The sequence below is a fragment of the Chiloscyllium punctatum genome, chromosome 12, assembly GCF_047496795.1.
Source record: "Chiloscyllium punctatum isolate Juve2018m chromosome 12, sChiPun1.3, whole genome shotgun sequence".
In the NCBI taxonomy this organism is placed as follows: domain Eukaryota; kingdom Metazoa; phylum Chordata; class Chondrichthyes; order Orectolobiformes; family Hemiscylliidae; genus Chiloscyllium; species Chiloscyllium punctatum.
In genome coordinates this window covers 43,838,024-43,858,755 of record NC_092750.1, presented here as the reverse complement: position 1 = coordinate 43,858,755, position 20,732 = coordinate 43,838,024, and the positions used below count along the sequence as shown (strand labels likewise).

The 20,732-nt window shown below is 39.3% G+C and overlaps 1 protein-coding gene across 8 annotated transcripts in view; it reads left to right on the top strand.

Annotated features, from left to right (window-relative positions):
- The window catches only part of magi1b (membrane associated guanylate kinase, WW and PDZ domain containing 1b), a 452,840-nt gene that overhangs the window by 376,849 nt on the left and 55,259 nt on the right, over positions 1–20,732 (top strand). For all 8 annotated transcript variants that reach the window (XM_072582487.1, XM_072582486.1, XM_072582485.1 and 5 more), the window contains 7 exons: positions 4,218–4,275; positions 5,252–5,334; positions 6,431–6,520; positions 7,036–7,218; positions 7,960–8,595; positions 19,534–19,562; positions 20,397–20,613. In XM_072582487.1, the coding sequence (XP_072438588.1) occupies positions 4,218–4,275; positions 5,252–5,334; positions 6,431–6,520; positions 7,036–7,218; positions 7,960–8,595; positions 19,534–19,562; positions 20,397–20,613 (1,296 nt within the window). The remainder of the gene's footprint in view (positions 1–4,217; positions 4,276–5,251; positions 5,335–6,430; positions 6,521–7,035; positions 7,219–7,959; positions 8,596–19,533; positions 19,563–20,396; positions 20,614–20,732) is intronic.

Genomic DNA, 20,732 nt, shown 5'->3' with positions numbered 1-20,732 from the left:
GCGGTGTGGACTTGTTGGGCCGAAGGGCCTGTTTCCACACTGTAAGTAATCTAATCTAATCTAATCTAATCTAAACCCACAGACTCTCACAGCTGCCTGGACTACACCTCCTCCCATCCCATATCCTGCAATAACTCCATCCCATTCTCCCAATTCCTCAGCCGCATCTGCTCTGAGAAGGAGACATTCCTCTCCCAAGCATCCCAGACAGCCGTCTACCACACCACCTTCATTCGATGTTCTACTGCTCTAAACCCCAATCCCAAACGCAATAAAGTCTCCCTTGTCCTCACCTACCACCTACCAATCTCTGCATCCAACACATCATTGGCCAACTCCAACTAAACCCCACCACAAGAACATCTTCCCCACCCCACCCAGCTCTGCCTTCTGCAAGGACCATACCTTTTGCCTGTCCTTTGTTCACGCCACTCTCCCCACCAACACCCCAATTCCCCAGGTACCTCCTCCACAACCGGAAAAGATGCAAAACGTGCTGGTACACAAGACCCCTCATCTCCATCCAGGGCCCCCAAACAGTCCTTCCACATGAGACAGAGGTTCAACAGCCCCTCCTCCAACCTTGTTTTCTGTATCCGGTGCTCCCAATGTGATCTTTTCCACATCACGGAAACCGAACATAAATTTATGGAACTGTTTGCCAAGCATCTCAGCCGGGCCCACAAGGGTCAACTGGACCTCCCAGTCACCGCCCATTTTAATTCCCCTTCCCATTCTCTTTCCGTCATGTCCATCCTTGGCCTCCTCCATTGCCACAATGAACCAAATCGCAAATTGGAGGAACAGCACCTCATCTTCTGCCTGGGCAGCCTACAGCCCGGAAGACTCAACACTGAGTTCTCCAATTTCAAATAATCTCTTCCCATCCACCGACTCACTTCCCTCCCCCTCCACCCCTCCCAGCCACCTATTGGATTCATTCATCCCATCGACCAATCAGATCACACCCTCTACCGTCTTCACCTATCCCCACTTCAACACCCTTCCCCCGCCACCCCCTTTATCTGCAACTCCCCCTAAATCTACCCCCATACCCGAAGAAGAATTACACCTGAAACATCAACTTCTCCACCTCCTGATGCTGCCTGGCTTGCTGTATTCTTCCAGCCTCCTGCTTGTCTATCCTGTCTTCCTCTCTAAACACTTAACCAACTGAACTGAGAGACACCCACACTTTACTGATATGGTTGATATTAAACTGCAATTCCACTGCTTTCAGTTTTGCGAAAAAACGAACTGAATTATAGGGGATATGGATATCAAGAGCAAAAAAGATGCATTAGTGTCTTAAAACGAATCATTTTAATTACTGAAAACCTTTAGCAAATGTGCTTCTTATGAGTTAATAAACATTAACTTTGTCACGAGATGTATTTTAGTGATTATTTGATTAAGAAACAGCTATCATATTGTTGCAAAAATGCAAGTATAGAAAGTAAGATTGAAAGTGTAGTCTTGAAATACAATTGGATAAGTGTCAAATGGTGATATGTTCTGAAATGTTTTTGATACTGTTGTATATGTGTGTTAATACACATATTTGAAATAATTGTATTTTAAGTATATATAAATACACAAAATATATTTATTCCATCCTTTTGTATATAACTCAATTGATCTGATTAAATGTCATGACCAGTGCCTGATGATAGATAAATGGGGAAGTTAAATTTTAGAATTTTGCAGGCACAGTATTATCCAGAGACTGTACCTATCTAAACAACAAAATGAATATGTTCCTTTGTTTATTTTCTGTTAACATCATAAATATTATTTGATTTAAATTATTTGAACTAAGAATGAGATGAATGTGAGAGAGGATTTCTGAGGATTAGATTATTGAGCAAATAGGTGTCACTTTCTTTGGAAGATGGTAAGAATTTTTTTTATGACTGCAGGGACTGTTTCAAGCAATTGAGCTTAATTCTCTGTCTCTAGTGGAGAGACAAATATAATGTTTAACCATATTGTTTTTGTTTGGCGGATGATGAAGGGAAGACAGCATAAACGATGTGCAATGTTCTAAAAAGTCATTTCATGAAAATTATGTTTTATGGCCTGAGTAATGTAACTGAATTCTTCAGAACTCATGTGCACCACAATTGTTGAATAGAGTGTAATGGTTCAATAAGATTATATGATTACCTTACGATTTCTGAACTCTGGATTTACATCAAATCCAAACTGAGAGGATGAAAAATATTTCTATCTGTCTTTCCACTGGCTTGAAACAAGTAGTGCTGCCTTCAGTATAAAATCAGTACAAATTTGACATTATATTGGCCCTTTCACTCAAAAGTCACATTGATGGCTATCTGGAAGCAGAATGATGTGTTGAAATAGAATGTAGTCGAGAGGTTGGTGCTGAGGTATACTCTTAAATTGGAAGTGATTTAGACTGGACAGTACCTAATCTGCAGCTATGTGATAGTTATATGGAAGGTGTTCTATTCCACCTGCACTAACATCCTTCACTGTCATGAACGCAAAATATCGGCCAAAAAGGATTTGTGAATTGCTGATTGGTTGCTATGGGAATTTTATGCTCTAAGATGTTGCTTGAGCCACACGAATTAGCAAGAAAATGTCAAATGCAGCAGTGGAGAGGTCAGGATTACCGGAGCAGATACCAATTTTTTAAATCCACAAACAACAAGTGAATTGCACAATATAATAAAGTAAAAAATAGAAAATGTCGATCATGTCGAAGCCCTTTGACACATTTCTCAAGTTTGACCCATTTTTAAAAATATAGGCCACTGCAATCTCACTGGAAAGAAATCTAACATATTCTCCTGAGGATGAAAAAAATCCCCATAATCCTCCTTGAGGCTGATGTCCTGCCCAAGTTTCCTGTCTGCAGAGCTCAGTTCACATTTCTTCTATTCGCTCCTATTGCTCCTTTCAAATATGGAAGTTAGGAATATTTAAAAGGTTGTTGTTATTATGGTAAACATATAACCCAGACTCTGAATAGACAGAGACTCAATGTACCTTCAGCAGGTCCCAATGCACTGTCTCTGCCTGAGAAGATTAAACTTAGTTGTGCAAGGTTCAAGCCCTGCTTTAATTACTTGTAGCAAGTGGGGAGGGAAAGTCCACCTAAATTATATGATGTGTCTAATGGTTGTCCCTGCCCCCATTATTCTCATTAACCTTCTGTCCCAAAATACTTGTTACAGGTTTAAAGATGGCAAAAAATATGAAGCATTCAGGGTTTAATTCAGAGCAGACTGTCAGTCAGCGTATTCTGCTACTTAAAGTTGCTCTCTGAAAACATAGACTGAGATGTCGGATATTTAGAAAGGAAACTCACTTTGGTGCAGGAAAGAAATCTGTTTCTCATTCCACATTTGTACAAGAACTAGCCCATTGATTTTAACTGTAGTGTTTTATTATAAACATTAAATGTTGCCCTTGCTTTATTGTCTCCACTATCATTTTTCCCAAGGCGATTTGTGACTCTCTAGGCATTTATCTTTTCTTCTGCTCCATGCTTACTTTTGAGGTTATTTGTACAAAAAAAATCAAGTGGTTTTACAGAACTTGTCAATTCTTTACAATGCATGAATTCTATTCACCCCACCTCCTCTAACCTGCTAAAACCTTGATTGTTAACTTTAGTAGAGTTTTCATTGAATTGTATTTGCAATAAAATAAATTTGTTGATTTAATGAGAAAATTAAGTTCCATAAAAATGAGCAACGTGGAATAATGAACATTCCACACTATAAAGTATCTAATCTAATCACAGTTTCTTAGCAAGTTAAATATTTCATAATATTTCAAATCTTTGAATTCTGCCTATTACTGCCTTAATTTGAAGGCCCTTCTGAAACAGAGAGGCAGCAATTCTCCATAATCATTATTTTGACCTGGGGTGGCTCCAGTTTTGTGGGTGTGACCAGCCTTTCAGTGCAGTAGATTTTAAACTACTGTTTAATATCATGGACATTCAAGTAATGTTCACTGCAATGCTTGTTTAAATTTCTTTATTTTTTTCCGATGATGGCTTGGCCACTTTCATGTGGATCACATTCTTTGATGAAATTAGTGGAGATTCTAGGCTACTGTCTTGATTAAAATTTGCAAAGACAAGAATTTCATCCAAATATTTTAAATCCGAATGCCCGCATTTAATATTTTCCTGCAGTAAATCAGCAAATCCCTTCACAGGTGTTTTTCTGTCCTTTCAGAGCTGCCCTCTGGATGGGAGAAGATCGATGATCCTGTTTATGGTGTCTACTATGTTGAGTAAGTTTTTGAATTTCTGCTGTATATAGAAGATAACTGAGGCTGCTACCAATAATAGAGTAGAAATTATTGTAACCAAAGAAAAAGGTGTAATCCAATTTTACTCTTTTAATAGTTCCATAAAGTTATTCCTTCTCTTTCTACGTCCCTATCCTCACTGTCCATTACCAAACCCTATCAAAGACAATTCTCCTGGGATTCTCCAAATGCCATTCTGTGTGAAATGGCTGCACTCCATTTGTTCCACTCAATGTCTGAAGCAACATCTGATAATTACTTCTTCGGCCTGTGCAATTGTTTCAATTTATTTATCCTTTCTAATAAAAGTAATTTCCTAATATTTTGCATTTACAAGTCTGATTTTCTCAGGAGAATGAGACAGAGACCACTTGATGACAGGCTGTAATGGTGCTCCCTGTTTGACTGATGAAGGCCATTCTGTGCCAGAATAAATTGTTTCTTCTTCATTTGTCACGTTTGTTGATTTATTAAATATCACCAACTCCTTGCTTATTTAATTAGGCACTGATCAATTTCCCAGATTAACCAATTGGCAGGTAATCATGTCACAGCTTGTCTCTGAAGACATTACAGATTTATCTGGCTAGGATCTGTTGTTCTTCACATTGTGATACAATCATCAGAAAATGAAAGACTTCGCATTGCGTTTTATATGTCTAAATTACATGTGAATTTTGGTTGTGATGCATTTGTTTATATCGTTTGTAACCTTCATTGTTTTATTATGTTTTGCTGGAACCATGAACATGTTAATTTGAACAGTACATGCTTGGCACAATTGCAACATAAATTTTGACTTATTTGAGAATATGTGTTTTCATTCAAACACGATTTATTAAGGAATAAATGCACAATATTTATTTTTACTGTCATCTTCTGAATTTGCTTTTACAAGGTTGGATACTCCTCCTTGGAACTGATTTGTATTCTGACACATCTTTTTCTCTTTCATTAGTCATATCAATAGGAAGACGCAATATGAGAATCCTGTTGCTGAAGCCAAACGCAAAAAGCAGCTCGAACAGCAGCAAGCAGAAGGTGAGTTTTGAAGTCCATCACTCAGAAAATATAATGACAAAAATCAGATACTTATCAATGCCTTCCGTGCTAGGTTATTGGCACTGAATTCATGAAGTAAATCATCAGCATACCATAATACAGACAGCCAACCATGCCTGTGCTTCATAAACAAACTGCTCCGGTTATGAAGTGATGAATAAATTTCATGCAGTTACCATAATGAAAGAGAGTTATTTCAAACGGTGAAAATGTTTTCTTATTAGAGTCATAGAGATGTACAGCATAGAAACAGACCCTTTGGTCCAACTCATCCATTCTGACTAGATATCCTAACCTTATCTAGTCCCAATTGCCAGCACTTGGACAATATCCCTCTAAACCCTTCCTATTCATATACCCATCCAGATGCCTTTTAAATGTTGTAATTGTACCAGCGTCCACACTTCCTCTGGCAAACTATTCCATACACACACCACCCTCTGCATGATAAAGTTGTCCCTTAGGTCCCTTTTAAAATTTTCCCCTCTCACCCTCAACCTATGCTCTCTAGTTCTGGACTCACCCACACCAGCGAAAAACCTTGTCTATTCTATCCATGCCCCTCATGATTTTATAAACCTCTATAAGGTCACCCCTCAGCCTCTGGCGCTCCAGAGAAAATAGTCCCAGCCTATTCAACCTCTCCCTGTAGCTCAAATCCTCCAACCCTGGCAACATTCTTGTAAATCTTTGCTGAACCCTTTCAAGTTTCACAACATCTTTCCGATAGAAAGAAGATCAGAATTGCAAATAATATTCCAGAAATGGCCTAACCAATGTCCTGTACAGCCACAACATGACTTCCCAACCCCTATCCAATAAAGGAAAGTGTACCAAACGCCTTCTTCACTATCCTACCCACCTGTGACTCCATTTTCAAGTAACTATGAAGCTGCACTATAAGCTCTCTCTGTTCAGCAACACTTGCCAGAACCATACCATTCAGTGTAGTTAAGAAAGTTACATTTTAATTAGTACTGTAATTATTGAAAGTAATCCTGGGTTTGGGGTCATTGTCGAAAGAAACCATTTGCTTAAATAACTCTATGAATTCATTTTCTTCACACCACTTCAGAATGGACAGAACAACAAGCATCTCCTGGACCCAAAGCTCCAAGCTATGTGCAGAATAATCAGGAATCTTTCAGAGAAACACCAGCACAAGGTAACTTTGATTTAACAGAAATATTTGATAATTTACAAATTGGAAACAACTGAACGCTGACATAAAAGGGAAAGCCTGAAAATGTACATGTCTGAAAATCCACAACTGAGGCATATTGTGAGTGATTTTGGTTGGGGCAAGGCCATGTGTTTATTAACTGTAAAATTGCATGAATCATGTGCCCTGTATCTTCTGTAGAGTAATTGCAAAATATTCAAATTGGTAACTGCAATAAGAGAGTGTTTATAAACTATTTTAAGTCCGTGCTACCTGAACAAATAAGATTAAAACTTTACAAAAATTGATGTATATTTGATGGTGTGTATCATTGCAGCATCCTTACCTATTGGTATTAAAACCAGCTTTAAGTCAACAGCCAAGTTGAAATTTCTGAATAAATATTTCACTGATTCCAAAATGTTTAAAATATTTGATCATGATATAATTTCTCTCATTCATTCACCACCTGACACTGAACAAGAACTGTTTAATTTGCAATTTATTTTTATGAACAGGTAAGCCCTTCTTTACAAGAAACCCTTCGGAACTGAAAGGGCAGTTCATCAACACCAAGCTGAAGAAGAGTACCCGAGGGTTTGGTTTTACAGTGGTCGGTGGTGATGAGCCTGATGAATTTCTACAGATTAAAAGTTTAGTTCTCGATGGGCCTGCAGCTCTGGATGGCAAAATGGAGACAGGTACCCAATGAGAAGGAACATTCTGTTGGTTGTATGTATTTTTCATGTCTTTTTACAAGTGCCACTTCTGAACTTTTGACAGTGAGTTGGGTAGTTTCAAGGTGTAACTTTCAGGTCAACATAAGGTCCGCTTCAGTGTAATGAGGACCATGACTCTGTCTGCTATTTACTTACTCCATTTTTGCTTGATGTTCCCCTGGTGATACTGCACCCCATTTCTGAACTAAGATAGAATAAACAAGGAAATCTGGATACAAGTCATCTTTGAAGTTTGAGCTTGTGATCCACAATGCAACTCATCTCACTGCAGCTGTCATGAACACCAGAGTTACTGTTTTGCAGTGTGAGTGACTAAGTCAAATTGTGCTGTTTAGAGGAGTATATTTTATGATGCTGCCTGTTTTTAATTTGGTTTTAGATGATGGAGAAGTCAAATTTCTTTCTTGTTCCTTTGTATTCTGGAGTCTTCCCATAAAAACCACAGGCTACTGGCCATGGTTATCATCAGCATACCTACCAAGCTGTTTAATTCAATTTTAAATTATTTGATATGTTCAGTATATGTATCATTAGTACTTGACAGTATTCAGTTCCTACTGTTGTCAAAATATTATGCAATTTTTTTTTTGCATTGCACAACTTTATTTCTCAATTAAAAATATAATTATGAAGCTAACGTGGATAAATTAAACAATTATCAACGCATTATAGTAGTTAATGTCCACCAAATTTCTCTCCTAGGTGATGTTATAGTAAGTGTAAACAGCAGTTGTGTACTGGGATACACCCATGCTCAAGTTGTGAAAATATTCCAGTCTATTCCAATTGGTTCAACCGTGGATCTTGAACTTTGCCGGGGTTATCCTTTGCCATTTGATCCAGATGATCCGAATACTAGTTTGGTGACATCAGTAGCTATTTCGGATAAAGAGCCAATTGTTGTCAATGGCCAAGAAAATTATGACTCCCTTTCAAGCCACAGTAGCCAGACAGCTCCTGCAAATGGGAATGGAGTGAAAGACCAGAGACCATATAGTCCATCATCTGGTGATGTTTCATCAAATGGATCCCATACAGGCTATACCAATGACAATGTCTCCTTGGCTTCCTCTATAGCAACTCAACCTGAACTTATAACTGTCCACATAGTTAAAGGCCCTATGGGTTTTGGTTTTACCATAGCTGACAGCCCTGGAGGTGGTGGCCAAAGAGTTAAACAAATTGTGGATGGTCCACGCTGTCGTGGTCTGAAGGAAGGAGATCTCCTTCTTGAAGTCAATAAGAAGAATGTCCAGAATCTAACCCATAATCAAGTAGTTGATACACTGTTAGAATGCCCCAAGGGAAGTGAAGTGACACTCCTGGTTCAACGTGGAGGTAAGTGTTGAATCTATTTTTTGACTATTTTGATCTGTATGTCTGAAATCTTTCTATAAAATTATATGTTGTGTAGCTCATTTCCCTGCTGTCTACAAGGATATGTGTGTAAATTCTGTATGATTATGAGGTTGACCTGATTCGTAGTCTTTGCTGCTTTGGCATAAATTTTGGATGGCTATGTACATATTTTGTGCCCATATGCTAATTTGGAAAATGGCAAAGAGCTCATTCACTTTCTGGTGCTTGTTAGTAAAATATCTTCATAATTTTATAGCTTTTGTTGCATGCTCTTCTTGGTAAGTCTGTCATAATGACTGCAGTGAGTTTAGTTTTCTGATTAACTTTTGACAAAGAGTATAAGTGTGAGTGAAATAATACATTAATTGAATTTGCACAATTTGTGAACACACGTTTGGGAGTTGGGTAGGTGGAGATGGTAGGAAATGATGGCAATCAAGATGAAAGTGGTGCTGGTAAAGCACAGCAGGACAGGCAGCATCTGAGGAGCAGGAAAATCGACATTTCAGGCAAAAGCCCTTCCTGATGAAGGGCTTTTGCCCGAAACATCGATTTTCCTGCTCCTCAGATGCTGCCTGATCTGCTGTGCTTTCCCAGCACCACCCTAATCTTGACTCTAATCTCTAGCATCTAAAGTACCTACTTCCACCGAGGAAATGATAGCAATTTTGTATAGAAGAGGTGAGAGAAATCTTCAGTACCTGCACATAATGAGTGTGATTCATGCCTAAGGTTTAATTGGTGCAAAAACACAAAATGAATCTACAGACCAGAGATTGATTAGTTAATTGACTCTGACTGCTGCTGTAGCGAAATACTTTTTGTTCTTTCTATTGAAATAAATTGAACTATTCAAATAAAGTCATGAATGAAAATTAATATGTGAGCTGGAAGTAAGGTCTGATGATAATGGATGAGCACTTCATGTATTCATATGTCATTCCCCTGTCAATTGTTGAAAATAACTACCAATGTTCTCTTAAAATGTAGCAAATTATTATAGAAATGTTATTATTGCTAGGAGTAAGTTCATGTCTAAAATACATATCTGTATATAAAACATACTAATCCATACGATAACAGTCGTTGCTTCATGATCACATCAGCTTTTTCTCTCAGATTAAGTGCTTCCTAACAGGCTATTTCTTTTACCTCCCTAATCATTTGCACAGACCTGAAAACAAAAAATGCTGAAGATCACAGCAGGTCAAGCAGCATCCATGGAGAGAAAGCAAGCTAACATTATGTGACTAGATGACTCTTCATCAGCTCAAGAGTCATCTAGACTCAAAATGTTAGCTTGCTTTCTCTCCATGGTTGCTGCCTGACCCGCTGTGATCTCCAGCGCTCATTTGTTTTCGGTACAGATTCCAGCATCTGCAGTAATTTGCACAGGGGTATTCTCTCAAAATAAAAATTTCTTTGCAATCAGAATGTATCAAAAGGAAATTTCTCAGATATCCAGCCAGCCATCTGGATGTCTAACCATTCCTCCGACATTGACATTTAGAATAGATAAAAATTACACAGATTCAGTATGGAAGAATTATAGACTGTCAAGCTTTTCATTGCATCCTTTAATTTTCAAGCAATTCCCCCTTGTCAGCGCTGCAAGTGCATTCCACCAGATCCATTGTCCAACTCAACCTCATAGTTTCTTAAGAGAGGGCAGCCTACAGTGCTTAGAGTCGACTGCATGACCTACCTGCAATCTTCACTGTGGAGATGAATATTGTGGAAATTATGCAGAAATTTTGTTTGCTTGCACTTGATTTGGTATATTTAATATCTTCTTATGATTGCAATAGTTAAAGTAAATGTTTAGTCAGTTTTCTATTGGTTACAGATTGCTCAGTTGAAGAGGAGAGGTTCTGTGATGAAAATAAATTTAACCAAATTATGGCATTTTGATTGAGCAAGTAATCATTGGCATGAATCTAAATAGTTGAAATGTTTTCACTTTTGTTGGAGTGTAGAATAATGATTCTGTTCAAAGAATTAGTGTGGCAAATGGTAATGCTCTTTGTGTAATGTTATAGTTGAGCCTGTAAGCAATGCAAAACCAGTTAGTTCCCATTCAACTGCAAAAATGAGGCAATGGATCTTGAGTGCTAACCAAAGTTCATTCTCAAGAAACTTCACTGATTTTCTGCTATGCTATTGCATGAAGACTGAATTTTCAGTCTGAAAACAGTCATTTTCTTATATAATTCATAAACATTCTTTTATGTTTTCTTCAGTATATAAAGCTGGCCACAAATGTCCTTTCAAATCTAGATTTTAGATGTATTTGAATCAAATTACCAAAGTTCAAGAATCTGTGACATTAGGTCAGTTTAATGGCTCATCCAAAACGCAGCCGCAGTGACAGTGTAGCAGTTCCTGAAAAGCTTCAGCCTGGATTGTGTTTGTGTCTCTGGAGTGGGTTTGAACCCACAACCTTCTGACTTACAGCCAAGAATGCTACCACAGAACCGCAGCTAACATAAGTTAAGTTTTAAACTGTTCAATTGTAATCTAAAGGTTTTCTTTATACTTCGAAATAAGTCTTACGGACAACCTTCCACCTAAATCAAATAAGGTTAACTAGAGTTGCAATGTTAACTCTCCTTTGTCTCCACAGATGTTGCTGAGATTTTCCAGTAAATTCTGCCATTGTTTCTGATTTCCAGCAGCAGCAGTTCTTTGGGTTCCTTTTTCTCCCACTAAATCTGCCTCTTTCCTAAAGGGATCCATGCCCCAAAGCAGAGCATCCATTCAGGCCTCCACCTCATCTGCGCAAACTGCACCCAGCTATCGTCTCCTGAACTTCATGTTTCTGCCATCAATGCAAACCATCTCTCTCTGTTGCATGGTCCATTTGAACATTTAGTTTGTGCCTTTGCCATTTCGTGCTTCGCTATCTCGGCCTAATTAAGACCCTCTTCCACCCTCTGAACCTGCCTATTCTTGGTATTGATTCACACAGTACATTTTTTTTCACATTTTCATTGATATTTCAGATTGAACAAAACTCTCTTTCTAAAGAGCATTAGCCAAATTATTTGTTGTTCTATGCAATCCTGCAGGCTGCACTTAATATTTTAATAAGGAAGAAAAAGGAGATTAATGGATAACATTGTCCAATATTGATATGAGGAGTATAATTTTTCTACTTGAATTCTAGTGGTCTATTGTCTGCACTGTATGTCAAAGCAAATTCCTCAAACAAAATACATTATATGATGTTTTATACCTAACATGTTTCTTAAATAACATAACTTAGATCAGTGTCCCTGAGACACTCCATATTTTAAGCAGGCTCCTATGAATGTGATCATGTTTTGCAGGAAGTCTCCTTACAGACTAATTTGAAAATCACTGCTATAGAGTGTAATTTATGCTGGATTGTCATACATTGCAGACAGGACACAGTTAGAATGTAAACAGAAAAATGATGTTACTTCCTTAGCCAGCACATTTCAATAATGAGGAAACAGTACTTATTTTCATTTTCTTCCTCATTAAAATATTTGTATGTGCAGCCCACAGGATGATGTATAGAATTTGTCAATACCTGATGCCATTTTGTATTAGCAAGCTGACTCAAATGTTCAGATACTTTTCCACAATTGGCATATTTATTATTAATTATCAGCAGCTCACTTCATATTGATGCCTAGTGAAAATAGAATGTTCACTTTTATTACAAAAGGCTTGGGAATATAAGATTACAGAAATCCAACACAATTGATAGAACCTTTGTGAGACCACACCTGAAGTACTCTGTACAGTTCTAGATTTTGTTGTGGTTCTGTTCGCCGAGCTGGGAATTTGTGTTGCAGACGTTTAGTCCCCTGTCTAGGTGACAACCTCAGTGCTTGGGAGCCTCCTGTGAAGCGCTTCTGTGATGTTTCCTCTGGCATTTATGGTGCTTTGTACCTGCCACTTCCGGTTGTCAGTTCCAGCTGTCCGCTGCAGTGGCCGGTATATTAGGTCCAGGTCGATGTGATTATTGATTGAATCTCTGGATGAGTACCATGCCTCTCGGAATTCCCTGGCTGTTCTCTGTTTGGCTTGCTCCATAATAGTAGTGTTGTCCCAGTCAAACTCATGTTGCTTGTCATCTGAGTGTGTGGCTACTAAGGATAGCTAGTCGTGTCATTTCCTGGCTAGTTGGTGTTCATGGATGCGGACCGTTAACTGTCTTCCTGTTTGTCCTATGTAGTGTTTTGTGCAGTCCTTGTATGGGATTTTGTACACTACATTGGTTTTGCTCATGCTGGGTACTGGGTCCTTCATCCTAGTGAGTTGTTGTCTGAGAGTGGCTGTTGGTTTGATGCTGTTATGAGTCCTAGTGGTCGCAGTAGTGTGGCTGTCAGTTCAGAAATGCTTTTGATGTATGATACTGTGGCTAGTCATTTGGACCCAATATACCGGCCACTGCAGCGGACAGCTGGAACTGACAACCGGAAGCGGCAGAGACAAACCACTATAAGTGCTGGAGGAAATATCACAGAAGCGCTTCACAGGAGGCTCCCAAGCACTAGGATGTCACCTAGAAAGGGGACGAAACGTCTGCAATACAAATTCCCAGCTCGGCGAACAGAACCACAACAAAGAGCACCCGAGCTACAAATCTTCTCCCAAACTTTGAACAGTTCTAGTCTCACTACTCAAGGAAAGATGTACTTGGTTTGTGCTCTCTGATGGAGATGATGCTTTGCAGAGTCAGGAGGTGAATTACTGCGGAATTCTTGACCTCTGACCTGTTCTTGTAGCCATAGAATTAATATCATTGCTTTAGTTTAGCTGAATATAGTTCTATCTACTACACAACCAAGGAACTGCAGCTATGTCCTGGGACTGAGCTAATTGACCTTCATAAACCACACAAATCATCCTTTGGGCTAGACCCCAATCAGTGGAGAGTTTTCTTCGATTTCCATTGACTCCAGTTTTGCACAATGGAAATATCATACCACATGATGAAGGGTGTCCTCAACATGAAGATTCTTTGTCTCTACAAGAATTGCACAGTGGTCTTTCCTATCAAGACTATCATGGACAGCTGCACCTGCAGAAGATCATTTGGTGAAGATCAATTCAAGTAGAATTTTCCCTCACCACTTGCCTCAGGCCTGGTATAGCAGGTCTGTTTTTTAGGACTTGGCCAGTAGTGATGCTACTGAGTCACTCTTGGAGATGGACATTGAAATCCGTCACCAAGAGTGCTTTTTGCACCCTTGCTACCACCACTACACTGTCCAATTGGTGTTCAGCATGGAGGGGGGTTGATTCATCAGTCAAAGAGGTTGGTGGGGGGGGGGGGAGTGTTGTATGCAGGTCTACAACCACGAAGATGACCAGCAGGAGGTTTCCTTGCCCATGTTTGACTTAAGGCCATGGGGGCCAATGTAGAATCCCTGGCCAATGTAATCCCAGGTGCCTACCCCTCTGTCTTTAGTGCATCTTTTAAGCGAACATTTGATATCCATATCTAGATAACAGAAGAAAAATGATGGATGAAAAATGTAAACTATTTGAAGCCTCAGTACTCATTTCTCCTTAAGATTGCGACAACCTAATATTCGTTAAATACACAAGTACTTGTGACTCTCTTTCTTAAGTAGATTGTTCCATATCTCCCAGTCAAAGTAGTTGCTGTGTTTTCTGTTCCATTTTTAAAGTTTATTTGTATCTCGAATGTGATATATCTTCCAGTTGCACGCAGGGAAGTGTTAATGAGGCGGGGGAAGTGTACTTCATAGTGGGAATGAATATACTTTCATATTAACATTGTATGGTGCACATGCGCAATAATACTCTTTCTTTTCCTGTCTGTCTTCTCTTTAATTGATAAGTAACTAGTGCAGCTATTAACTAGACTTTTCTGGAATAGCTTGTGGCATCATATACACAATGCTGCAAGTCACCACTCATGATGAATTGTGCCTCAAACTACTGCAATTATTATGGGAGGAGGCAATAGCCTAATGGTATTATTGCTGGACCGTTAATTCAGAGATCCAGTTAATGTTCAGGGGAAGCTGGTTCAAATCTTGCCATGACAGATGGTGGAATTTGAATTCAGTAAAAATCTAGAATTAGGAGTTTAATGATGACCACAAATCGATTCCTTAATCTCTGATTAAGCCAATCCCATGATGATTGGTAACTAAATTTTCCAGGATATAGACACTTCAGACAGGACAGGGAGGGGAGTAAAAAGTTGTGTGGGGGTGGTGGAGTTGCATTGCTGGTCAGGGACGATATCATGGCTGTGCTAAAGGAGCATACTATGGAGGTCTTGGGTAGTGAGGCATTATGAATAGAGCTGAGAAATAAGAAGGGTGCAGTTACATTGTTGAGGCTGTATTACAGGCCTTCCAACAGTGAGTGTGAGGTAAAAGAACAAATAGCTAAACAAATTATGGAAAGATGTACAGGCAATAGGATAGTGGTAATGGGAGATTTTAATTTTCCCAGCATTGACTGGGATACACTTAGCGTCAGGGTAGAATTTGTAAGAAGTGTCCAGGAAAGTTTTCTAGAGCAGTGTGTCAATAGTCCGACGAGGGAAGGGACCATATTGGATCTGGTACTGGGGAACGAGCCAGGGCAGGTGGTAGAAGTTGCGGTGGGGGTTTCCTTTGGGAACAGTGACCACAATTCTGAGAGTTTTAGAATACTCTTAGATAAAGAAGAGAGTGGTCCTAAGGGAAGCGTACTTAATTGGGCCAAGGCCAATTATATCAAAATTAGGCAGGAGCTTGGAAATGTGGATTGGACACAGCTATTTGAAGGGAAGTCCACAAATACAGGTGAGATGCTAGAGGAATGGAGAATTGCTAATGTTGTCCCCCTGTACAAGAAGGGAAGTAGGGATATTCTGGGTAACTACAGACCAGTGAACCTGACGGTGGTGGGAAAGTTGCTGGAGAAGGTACTGAGGGATAGGATCTATTTATACTTAGAAAAGAATGGGCTTATCAATGATAGGAAACATGATTTTGTGCGGGGGAGATTGTGCCTTACCAACTTAATAGAGTTCTTCGAGGAAGTGACCAAGTTGATAGATGAAGAGCTGTTGATGTCATATACATATACATAGTAAGGCATTTGATAAGGTTTCCCATGGTAGACCAATGGAGAACGTGAAGTCACATGGTGTGCAGGGTGTTCTAGCTAGGTGGATAAGGAACTGGTTGAGCAACAGGAGACAGAGTAGTAGTTGAAGGGAGTTTCTCAAAATGGAGAAAGGTGACCAGTGGTTTCCACAGGGGTCAGTGTTGAGCCACTGTTGTTTGTAATGTACATAAATGATCTGGAAGAGGGCACTGTTGGTATGATCAGCAAGTTTGCAGATGACATGAAGATTGGTAAAATACCAGAAAGCATAAGGGACTATCAGAGAACACAGGAGGATATAGATAGACTGGAGAGTTGGGCAGAAAAGTAGCAGATGGTTTTCAATCCAGACAAATGTGAGGTGATGCATTTAGGCAAGACTAATTCTAGAGCGAATTGTACAATGAATGGAAGAGCCTTGGGAAAAGTTGATAGACAGAGATATCTGGGAGTGCAGGTCGATTGTACCCTGAAGGTTGCTGCACAGGTGGATAGAGTGGTCAAGGAGGCATATAGTATGCTTGCCTTCACTGGATGGGGTATTGAGTATAAGAGCTGGCAAGTCATGTTAAAATTGTACAAGACATTGGTTCGACTGCATTTAGAATACTGTGTACAGTTCTGGTCGCCACATTATCAAAAGGGTGTGGATGCTTTGGAGAGGGTACAGAGAAGGTTTACGAGGATGTTGCCTGGTATGGAAGGTGCTAGCTGTGAAAAGAGGTTGAGTAGGTTCAGATTGTTTTTATTAGAAAAAAGGAGATTGAGCGGGGACCTGATTGAGGTTTACAAAACCATGAAGGGTGGAGACAGGGTGGATAAAGACAAGCTTTTTCCCAGGGTGAAGGATTCAATAATGAGAGGTCACACTTTCAAGATGAGAGGGGGAAAGTTTAAGGGGGATACACGCGGCAAGTACTTCACACAGAGGGTGGTGGGCGTTTGGAACGCGTTGCCAGCTGAGGTGGTAGAGGCAGGCACAGTAGATTCATCTAAGATGCATCTGGGCAGATGCATGAGTAGGTATGGAGCAGAGGGATACAGATGCTTAGGAATTGATTGACAGGTTTAGACAGTACATTTGAATCGGCTCAGGCTTGGAGGGCCGAAGGGCCTGTTCCTGGGCTGTAAATTTTCTTTTCTTTGTTCTTTGTACACTGAGGGCTTCAATTAGCCACGATAGCTCACAGTTATAGCGAAGAACTATGAGCTGTTGTGGGTTGGTGAGCTGGCTGTGTGCATATGTGGGACAACAGAACTGAGATCAAATGTGGTGGATCTCATTTTTCCTAAATTCCAATCTCAAAGAATAAACTCTTAAGTGACAGAACATGAAGCTTTCAATGGAATTATATCTCAGCAGGATTTGCAGTCACAAGAGAGGAAGGGAAGTGAAAAGTCTGAGGAGAGTGGAAAGAAGCAGGTTTTGATAGGCAAATCACAAACGCAGACTTGAAGTGGTGAGAATAAAGCCACTTGGCCAGGAGCACCATAAGTGGGTAGTATAGTGTTTTTTGATGCCAGCACTGACAGATGGAGCAGTCTGCTGGAGACCACAGTTCTCATGCTGCTATCACATTGAGTCTTTATCTGTCTTGACATTTGTCTAGTGGATGCCGCAAATGTGATAATTTTACCTTAAATGGTCCAATATTCTGTCTGCTGTGTTTGGTGCTTTTTGGTTTAACCCGAGCTCTGCTGCACTCCAGTAGTGACTAATCAGCTTGTCACTAGTATGAGAAAGATCAGACACCGTGAACTATTATAAAATGATGTATCTTTGCAGTGCAGTCAAAAATAGTGCATCAATATTTAAGCAACTGATGTTGATTTGTACCAGTTACAATTTCAGTGATATCCAATGTGATGTGTGCGTATGATAAAATTGTTCGAGGCAGATAGATATTCTTTGACTCTACCTTTTAAATTTGTATTTACTTTTATTAAGGATAGAGAGCTTAGCCCCTCTGCAAAGGAAGCCAATTCTGGAGTCCAGTGTTCAACTGCCCTTCTAAGTTAACACAACGTTCAGGTTGTTTCGGTTTGCATCCGTCTCCTTGGACAAAGAGGGGAAACGTCAGCTGTGATTTTCACTCACGATTGACATGCAGAACCCTTGCTGAAAACTTGTAGGAGTTAGTGAATGTGACCAGACTGGACTAGCTGTCTGCCCTGAAAGGAAGACCTACAAAAAAGCAAGGTGCTAGACGGCTGACACCAGTATGTAAGAGGAAAGACAGGTGGCAGCAGTTTGTGGGGTCGTATGTTGGAGTAATAAATAAGAAATTTTCTTCAGACTTTTTTTTCAAACAGAACTTTGCAGAAGATAGAGAAAAATGGACATGTTTAAAGATTAGGGAGAGATCAACAGGCAATTGAGTCGAGAACGTGCCTACTCGAGCATTCAACACAGTTCACACATTGAGAGAGGCCTAGAATCCTGATCTCTTAATGTTGGGACCAGTATGAAGTATATACAGTGGCTGTGGGGAAAGAGATAAAAACCACATGTCCTGTCAAAATTCTGCCTCATTAATCTCATAATTTATTACGAGATAAAATACATTCATAGACAGCAGTCAGGATAGGAATGATTTATAGACTTTATGTGGATTGTCAAATACCTGTAACTAAATAACATTTTAAATCAGGCTTCCAGCTGTTCCAATCATCCTTTTAATAGCATAGATAAATTATATTTAGTGCATGCGTCTGAGTGATGCTGTGAATTACATACTGGTACAATTCAACGTGGTAATGACTCGATTTCTGTAAATTCCAAGCTATGGAATCAAGTGAAATCCTGTCAAGCTCTATATCTGAAAACTTCTGTGTTTTTGGCAATATATAAAATGAGTTAGAGTTGGCTTTCAGTAGTTTGTTTGCAGAAATGAGAAAGGAGGGTGCATACTTTAATAAAAAGCAAGAATCTGAATACTAAGTTCTATCTTCAATAGCATTTTATATTGAGCATCTTTCATACACTTTGCAAGATGCACATAATGCTAGCCTAGTTGTTGGATGGACATTTCATGTCAGAGCTATAGAGGAGACCTGTCCCTCTAAAAAGAGCAGCACCTCTTGCTGGCAGCAGCCATAGAGAAGCATTATTGCTGAGAGGAATAATTGATTCCTCCTTGCAGGTGGCTCATTTTGCAGGCAACATTAGGAAATAGGAACAGGTTCATAATAATCAATACAAATGTTTTTCTTTGTGAACGTTATGAACGCAATCTAAACATTCATATTTTTATGTGACATAACTACCAGAAGAGGTTAGAGAAATGCAGAGCTTTATTGAACTGCCATTCCATATACATTTATGAGATGTGGTCATAGTTGGGTATCTATAAACCTATGAATGTTGCTCTATTTGTACAACTTTATGAATGAAAAATGACTGGAAGTGATGTAAGTAGAGAAGCAAATAAAACATTCTTGAAATCCTTCTGTTTGAATGGGAACGCTAAGGTTCCTTTTAGTCTGCTCTTACGGGTTTCCCATAACTGGAGCTGTGGAAACTGTGTTTTGCTTCAGCTTGCAGAATTTCATTTCTTAGGACATGCAGATTTGTTTATACCGCTAGCCTCAAGGCTGCAGATTCACAAGTCAGCATTACCAATGCACCTAGGATTCATTATGCTATAACCTATCTCATCAGACTGTGAGCACAATGGCTGACACAGAACTTATCATGGTTCAAGAACTATATGCTCACAACACAGATTTACAGGATTTCCTATTTTTTTTTTAAGTTGTGTTATTGCAGTGCTTCTGAATGTGTGTTCTTGTTTTGCTATTTTACAGGACTGCCACCTAAGAAAAGCCCTAAGTCAGTAAGTACAGTACAGGGTATCTGGATCTGTGTACTTAAGAATATGTTTGTAATCTGCATAATTGTTGATCTCCTCGTTCATTCTTCTAATTATGATTTTTTTTGTGCGTTACGGAGCTGTGTGAATATGAATTATCTATGAATGTGCCATTTTTGTTTGGCTGAAATAGCTGATCAAACTGACATTTAGTGTAAAATGCAGAAGCTGAGACCGATCAGCAATAATTTTTTTTTTCTCAATTCTAGATTATGTATTTTCCCCTCTTAACCAAGGAGTTCCTAAAATAGATAATTAATGCACTTGTAATGGTTGCAAGGCAACGCTGATTAAAGTCACATTTAAGTAACTTCAGGCCCTTGCATTGTCAAAATGTATTAGACCCATGAAGGGGAAATGTGGTTGCATTTGCTATCAAATCATAGAAATGTCAGCCTTCATGTGCCTGTTTGTCAGTTTCAAATAAATTTACCCTTTGGCAGAATATATCTGTGTGCAAGCAATATGTTCGCTTACAGTGTGTTTTCTAATTTTTTTATGGTTACCTTACCTTCGTTTAAAGAAAGCAGTCTCCTATTATTTATTTTTTGAGTCTGATATAAAATGCATTATTTGCTTTACAAAGGTTGGAAATGTTGTGCTCTACTGGGCAAAATTCTCATAGCTCCCTTTTCAATGTGTTGGACAGTTTTAATGATGGGCTGCTGTAAAGTACCCAGCTGCAGTAAACAACTGAACTTTGAGGAGAGACTTTTTTTTCAAAATGGGAGCATTGTATTGATCGCTAACACTCACTGAAAAGCTGGAATGACCTTCTGTTCTCTTGAATAATTGCAGCAGGCACTGGAAAGGAAGGACAGTCAGAATAGCTCCCAGCACAGTGTCTCTAGCCAGCGGAGCGCGCACACTGCTTCACCAGTCCTGGGCGCCCCTGGGCTTCCAGACTACCCTTCAAACGAGGCACCAGCACTGGATCAAGCAGATAGTTCTGTGCAAAGGAAACCGGATCCTTTTAAAATTTGGGCTCAGTCGAGAAGCATGTATGAAAGTAGACGTAAGTACAATGAGAAATTTAAAGCCTGCATCCTTTCATCACAAGTGCAATGTTAATAAGTACACAAAATAAAGTTTGTCATTTGCAAGTCAGTATTAGTTTTTATTTGACTCACTGAA